Here is an 8031-nt window from a genome sequence, read left to right as displayed (position 1 = left end):
ATATATATAAATATAATATAAGTATTTAGAAATTTTGGATCAAGATATCCATGGGTCTGGGTATCCCATTACTTAGACATTCAACAACACTGTATTTTAAAATATTCAATCACAATTATCCATGAATCTAAAATTTTTATCTGGTCCTAACCCGATGTGGGTATTATTCACATGTTTGGATACTAATTGTCAACCCTAGCATTTGGTATAACAAATATTTGGCGGTCTCTAGTATAAGAATAGGAGATTTTTATGTTTGGTAGAATATTTTAAAAAATATAGAAAAAGTTCATAATTCTAGAAACCTTGGAAATCAATTTTTTTAAAGAAAAAATATTTTATGTGCCACAAACAATTAAAAGGAGAACTTTCACACAGAAACACACAATATCTTCTTCGTTTAAGATCTATCATTTTTGTCAACTTAAACCATTGGGGTAACACCATTGTTTAGTGTTCAAGCACCATTGTGTTGTAGCGTTCCTATCATGCAGTAGAGTGATTGTCAACATCCCCAACTAACAACATTTGTATTTGTTGTTGACATATGATAACAATATCTTTCTTTCTCTCCATGTATGTCGTTACATGCATGGAGGTGAGGGTATTTTTTCTTCTTTTGATAATTTCTCTCCCCTTTTCACTTTCTCCTTTTCTCCCTTTTCATAGATTAGGAATATCAACATCTATAGGCTATAGCAAAGAGAAAGAGAAACTAAACCAAAAAAGAAAAGATAGAAATGAGAAAGGAGAAGAAGAATCCCACCTCTGGTAGAAGTTCTCATTGATTGTCTAGTGTCACCTAGCTTCCTGTTTGACTTTGGTCTCGTCCCACTTCTCTTTTATGTTGTTATTCCTTGTCTTCAATTCTAGAAATCTCGTCTCTATATTCATAAACTTCAAAGATCCTCAAGTCCCATTTTAATCTCTCTCCTAAAGTTAGTATTTTTTGTTGTTTATTTTTGTAAGGTTGTGCTATAGTAATACTAATATGTTTCCATTTGGGTTTGGGGTTATAAACTATGTTGGGTTGTTTTAGTGTTTTCTACAATATAATTACATCTAGTTTTGTTTGAATTTTGTATTATTTTTTTGTCAAGTTTCTGGATGTGATTTATTTTAGTTTATGTTAAAAAATTATGCATTTGAATTGTAGTTGAATGGACAAACAATACCTTATGGATAAAATGGTTTCTCTGAGGACGTATGTCTTGATAGATTTTTTATTTCCATTTTTATACAATTATAATAAAAATTAAGTTGTCTCTATAAGGACGAAGGTTCTTTGAGAGACTTTTTTTATCTCAAATCTTTTTTAAACAAATAAAATTTAATAAAAATCATAAAATTAAAAAGAATTAACCAATTAGTCATTTTCTAGAAGAATTATGTAGTCTTAATTTGTCTGTTATAAATAGATACGTAGGGGTATATCACTTCTCTCTCTCACTACAGAATTTAGTATTTTTGGAATATATTAATATATAAGGTTAAAATTAATGTTTTGAATTAATATCCACATAATTCATTAAGTACCATTTTTAAACCAGGCAACATGAGGTGCTAAAAAGATTCTTTACATCGATTAATCCTCATCATTTTAATTTGATTTGTATATTTTCCCTACAATACAATGATGACAACTTCGTTACATTTTTTTATTCTAGATAGTGAAAATGTGGAAGAGATTGAGTGTGTTATTTAGGGTCTGGTATAGGTGAAGTAGCATAGCCCAAAGGTGAAGGTGCATAAATTGGTTAGTTCGGGGTGAAAGAAGGGTTGTATGTAGGTAACACGAAGGTCTGAGATAGAATGAAATAATCAAAAGTAACGTAAATGAGGGATTTAATTATGCTTACCAACTTTCTACAAAAAACAAAATCTTTTGACTAGATAAAAATGGTTTAAACAACATATTAAAAATCCATATGATTGACTCGTCTGTTTTTCAGCAGAAGGGTTTCCAAACGAAAACTTTGTTCTACTAAGACTAAATGAAAAATGTTTAAAAAACTTATTTGTATCACAAAAAAAAAACTGTTGGGAAGCATTTGTAGAAGCTTAAGTAAGAGGAGTTCAAACATAAAATATTGACAAAAGTTTTTATGCTAGTTCACTTAATATCATAGACTACATTCAGTTTCTTGGTAGCATCAAGATTTCACTATAATCTAACATTGATATAACAACAAGTAATCTTTTCACACGTAGCATCTCTAGGCTCAATAACTCGATTATCATTTCAATTTCTAGCCTCTTAAGGCTCAATACTAAAAAAATGATTTAATAATTAATAAAAAATAAAAATAGTACTAGTAAAAGAAGGATCTAGAGTTCCAAATTTTCATTACCATTTATTTCACGATACATTAATATTTACATTTATTAACATGTACCACAATAAATAATACTATTTTTCCTCTGTGTTACTCAACTATAGTATTGACAATTTGAGTAGAGTATGCATGCTCTACTATTATTTGGTACACATTACATGAAATTGTGTCTATTAGTCCAAAATGGCTGCCCATCATTCATGTTTTTCCTATCGACTTTTTTTGGTGGGTAAAGGTAGACTTCTAGTTGGATATTATAAAAAATTATGCACAAGAGGCCCAAGTGCGTCGACCCAATTCCAATTGTAGGTTGTAACCCTCGGTAGACATTGTATAGATTGTGTCAATAGCTTGAACTAGGGGTGTTTGTTGTCCGTTTGGATTAGTTTTTAGGCAAAAAAATCATTCGATCCAAACACATATTTAACTTGTAGTCTGGTCTAGTTTGTTTATATTAAGACCTACAGTCCAATCCGATCAAAATATTATATGCAGTTTGAACTAATTTTTTATAAAATATTGAAAGTCTACATATACACTTCAAAAACCATAAAAAATGACTAAAATATTAAGTCTAATACACTTTAGAGTTTAGAGTGACAAGTTTACATGCATTTATATTAATATTGTTACAACCTTGTCAAAATATTGTTTACAACTTTACATACACTATAAATGCAAAATGTCAAAAGTCCACAACTTTGGTATATCAAAGACCACAACATATTTAGGGTCACGACAATGGGTAAGAACATTATATTAATAAAAATATGTTCTCATTCAAAAAAGAAACAATTGATTATACTTGTAGTTGACATTGACTTCTTCTTTAATTGTGATTATATTGTATATGAGAAGAAAATAAATCTAACAACTTAATTATATTTATCAAAAGAAATACCATCTCTACAATCTAAATTTTGTGCCTATGTATGAAAATATATCACTTAGTGAACACATATTTTTTAACCATATCAGATGGACATTTATAATTTAATTGTTGAATTTGCATTCCAGCTTATTTCATAACATTATTGAAGTGAAATGTTAAACACTTAATGCACAACTTTTGTTTGTGCATATTCATAATGAGCTAAATTAAATGTTGTCCGATTGAATCAGTTAGGTTCCTAGAGTTCGACCAAAAATTGATCCGGATCGATCAATTTTTAAAAAATCAACCCAACATAATAAATTACATTTAATTTTTGCAGTTTTAATTTAGTTTGGACCGGTCTAAACTTAATCACCCTTGCACTACCAAGTCGACTTTCATTCCCACCCAACAAACACCAAAGCTGTCAGAATATGCAGTTTTGCAAATCTTAAACTATGGGATGTTTTTTTGAAAAAGGAAAAAGAAAATAGGAGGCTAATTCTTGACCTCCATTGTTGTGAAAGAGGCCTCATGGTTGCTGCTCTTTCCTCATCATAATTGATGGTCTTTCTTCTGGATTGTGATTATTTGTCTCAAACAGTATCTCATTTCATGTCTCAAACCAATTAAAATATTACTTTTTGTTTTTAATTTTTTTATTCATGAGCAAAATGTGATAGGTTTAAAATATGGAATAAAACACTGTTAGAGACATGTGATCTTTATCTCTTCATTCTACCTTCCACCGCCACAATTCTTTTTTTTATTTCGATGATTGTGTAATTGTTTTCTTCATGGTACAATCAATTTTTTGGATTTTGCTCCATGAAGAGAATGTCATTTTATACTATATACTCTTAGGCTTCATTATAAAGGAAAAATGTAACAGAGAGAAAAAAAGTAATATTAATGATTTTCATCTTTTTATTTTAATAGCTGACGGCCCACTAACCCACTAACCCACATACCCATATTAATCGCAACACAATGTAAATTTTTTATATTATACTTTAAGGGAATATCTCATGAACATAGATTGGACAGCCCAAATTCTTGTGGGTAAGCCCTACCCATATTCTATCCCAACATAATATAAACTTTTATGCCATACTTGAAGCAGATATTTCACAAACATAGATAAGTAGACCAAATTCTTGTTCCAAAATGTGGTTGTACCCACATCCAAGTATCCAACTTATTGAATAGGGCGGGGAGAGGATGAGTAAGAGATTAAGGTAATATCCCTCCAAAAGTGGGGCATAGAAAAGGGATAGAACTGACATTGCAATCCCTTTTATTGAACCACTCATATAATAGATAACATCATCCCCAATTCCAAAATCCTCTTCTCCTCCCTCCCTCCCTGCCTCCTATCCCCAACTTCCCCCCTTTCAACTTTTTCTGAAATGGCACTTTCTTCTTCAGCAGCAATAACAGCTTCAGCTTCTTCTAAACTCATTTATCCACTCTCCTCTCCATCTTCTTCTTATTCCTCTAATTCTCCAACCTTCCGTACCACTAACCCCAAACTAACCCCTCTTTCCTCTTCCTTCCTCAACTCCTCCACAATCCTCCACCTCACTCCCTCCTCCACCACCCGCCACCACCGCAACTTCACAATCCGTGCCGCCCGCGGGAAATTCGAGCGAAAGAAGCCACATGTCAATATTGGGACAATAGGCCATGTCGACCACGGCAAGACTACCCTCACTGCTGCCCTCACTATGGCCCTAGCTGCCAATGGCAACAGCACCCCGAAGAAATACGATGAAATCGATGCTGCACCTGAGGAGCGTGCACGTGGTATCACAATTAACACTGCCACGGTGGAGTATGAGACTGAGAATCGGCATTATGCACACGTGGACTGTCCTGGTCACGCTGATTATGTGAAGAACATGATTACTGGTGCTGCGCAGATGGATGGCGCCATACTCGTGGTTTCGGGTGCTGATGGGCCAATGCCTCAAACTAAAGAGCATATCCTTCTTGCTAAGCAAGTTGGAGTTCCTAACATGGTGGTGTTCCTTAATAAGCAGGATCAGGTCGATGACGAGGAGCTTCTCGAGCTCGTTGAACTCGAGGTATATATTTGTGTTTTTCGTAATTGGTTTGATTGTTCAGATTTGGTTATTATGGAATTGGAGAGAGATCCTTGAAAATCTATTGACCTGTATGCTATAGCTCACTTATACAATTAGGAGAAAGGTCAAGCTGTTTATAAGAGAAATGTCTTGAGCTGCATTATTGTTCATTTATAGAATTAAAAATCGGATAAACTTAGTACAATTTCTTGTACATGTTTGTGGTACTGTTTTTGATAGAAGTGCAATGTATAATTGTAATAGCTCAATAATGAACACAGAACACATAATATGTGTACTGCCACACATTATATTTTTATTGAAAAAACATCATAAGTATGCACAGAAATGTATATAAGTTTTGTTCTTTAAAATATAGTTGAAATGTAAAATTGCTATGACCCTCAAAGCGCATGTAATGCAAATTTAGGAGCAAGAGAAAAGAGAAATTTGTTGTTCTGAGAGCACTGGAGAATTTTTCATAGTCGAGATTAGTTGTATCAGTGTATCAGTTTGCTTAATCACCAGTGAGTTACTAATTGGTTACTTATTGTGCTCTATAGGTGCGTGATCTTCTCTCCTCTTACGAGTTCCCTGGTGATGATATTCCCATTGTTTCTGGTTCTGCTCTCTTGGCTTTGGAAGCTTTGATGGCAAACCCTGCAATCAAGCGTGGAGATAATCAGTGGGTGGACAAGATTTATGAGCTTATGGATAATGTAGATAGCTACATACCTATTCCTGTGCGCCAAACCGATCTTCCCTTTTTGCTTGCTATCGAAGATGTGTTTTCCATCACTGGTCGTGGGACTGTGGCCACAGGTCGTGTTGAGAGGGGTACCATTAAGGTCGGAGACACCGTTGATCTTGTTGGTTTGAGGGAAACCAGGAGTACTACTGTGACTGGTGTGGAAATGTTCCAGAAGATTCTGGATGATGCTATGGCTGGGGATAATGTGGGGTTGTTGCTCAGGGGTATTCAGAAGATTGATATTCAGAGGGGGATGGTTTTGGCTAAGCCTGGGACCATTACACCCCACACGAAGTTTTCTGCCATTGTCTATGTTTTGAAAAAGGAAGAAGGAGGGAGGCACTCCCCTTTCTTTGCAGGTTATAGGCCACAATTCTACATGAGGACAACCGATGTCACCGGCAGAGTTGCTACCATTATGAATGACAAGGACGAGGAGTCGAAGATGGTTATGCCGGGAGACCGTGTTAAGATGGTGGTTGAACTTATAATGCCGGTGGCTTGCGAACAGGGAATGAGGTTTGCTATTAGAGAAGGAGGGAAGACTGTTGGAGCTGGTGTTATTCAATCTATCCTTGAGTAACGTGTATGAACATGTGCTTTGGTTTTATGCATTTTTTTTTCATTTTACACAACTTCCATATCCAATTTCTTATATTTTGTAGGGCTCGAACTAATGCTTAATCAAGTTGGATAATATTTTTCCAAATGCTTTGTTGTTACTTGTTTCTTTGTTCCTGTTGCATATGCTTAGTGCTTGAGCTGGATTCCTTCAATTCCATGAATGGGTGAACATTTTCTCTGTTTAGTTATGCCACTATTAAAACAATGCACTATTCATAGTGATAAGTAATGGTGCTGCAATTTCTTGTGACAGTTATGTCCATGCCTCTTACTTTCATGTAGTAGAAATCTATGAAGTTTTATACTAAACATATAGGTTTTTGTCTTGCCCTTCTTTGTGGTTAGAGGTGGAAATGAGTTGAGTAGAACTCGACTTAGCTTCTCGTCTTCATTGAGTTTCGTGTTGAGTTTAATACCGAACTATTTTTTCAGCTGAAGTTTAACTTCGCGAAAATTCATGTATAGAAAACCTGTGAATTTTAATAGTAAATGTAAGTACGAGCTATTGTTCATTTAGTAAAGATTGTTTCCATATATATGTGTATATAGAAAATGAAGTGTGAAGAATTGTTAATGCGTGACATGAGAAGAATAAATATGTACCAACATATCTTATTTGAATTGTTAAGATTATAAGATATGTACACATGATTTTTTTAAGTGATTATGTGATTATTAATTGACTTTTAATTTCAATTATCCATGTATGTTTGTATGACATTGATTTACTAGTATCGTAATTTTCATGAGAATTGTTCTCATTTGAGTCACCCATGTGCATATATATTTATATAATCGAGCTAGGATTGTATTTGGCTTATATTTTGCTCCTTTACTTAACGAGCTCTTTTTAGCTTAAACTTAACTTGTTTGAATCATGAACTAAGTCTATCGAATTAAATAATGAGTTGAATTTGGAACGAATGTAGAGTTAGTTTGGTTTATGTAAACCTTATTTAAACTTATGGATTTGTTGTTTTCTGGTATTAAGACTTGAGAAAACTATTATTTTGGTTTAGTGGGGAAAAGCAAAAAGGAATATGAAATAGATAGAATTTCAGTTGCAAACTATAGAAAGCTAAATAATCAAATAAAATAACAGATTGATTTGTGCTTACCATCTTTTTTAAAAGGATTTGAAGGATTACACTTTTAAAGTTATTTAAAAACTTAAGATAAGTAACTCATACACTTTTTTACAGACACAATAACCAGATATTTTGTATTGTTAGTGTAGTTTAGAATTTGAAACTTAAGCAACATCTTTCCAAAGAAACTAGTATTTTCCAAAAAGTTTTGTATATCTTTTAATTCACGTGGGAACCTTTCTAAATTCTATAAATAGCATTATAAGCTTAT

General features: G+C 33.4%; 1 protein-coding gene across 2 annotated transcripts; it reads left to right on the top strand.

Moving 5' to 3' along the window:
• LOC109343391 (elongation factor Tu, chloroplastic) lies at positions 4555-6856 on the top strand. Of its 2 annotated transcripts, XM_019581636.1 has the most exons (3): positions 4555-4571; positions 4613-5297; positions 5861-6856. In XM_019581636.1, the coding sequence occupies exons 2-3, from the start codon at positions 4620-4622 to the stop codon at positions 6629-6631; spliced, it is 1449 nt and encodes a 482-aa protein (XP_019437181.1). In that variant the 5' UTR covers positions 4555-4571; positions 4613-4619; the 3' UTR covers positions 6632-6856. The 2 variants fall into 2 exon arrangements, with proteins under 2 accessions (XP_019437181.1, XP_019437180.1); XM_019581635.1 differs by lacking the exon at positions 4555-4571 and having other exon boundaries at positions 4584-5297.

The sequence above is a fragment of the Lupinus angustifolius genome, chromosome LG03 (genome assembly GCF_001865875.1).
Source record: "Lupinus angustifolius cultivar Tanjil chromosome LG03, LupAngTanjil_v1.0, whole genome shotgun sequence".
Taxonomy (NCBI): Eukaryota; Viridiplantae; Streptophyta; class Magnoliopsida; order Fabales; family Fabaceae; genus Lupinus; species Lupinus angustifolius.
This window is presented reverse-complemented; position numbering and strand designations above follow the sequence as displayed.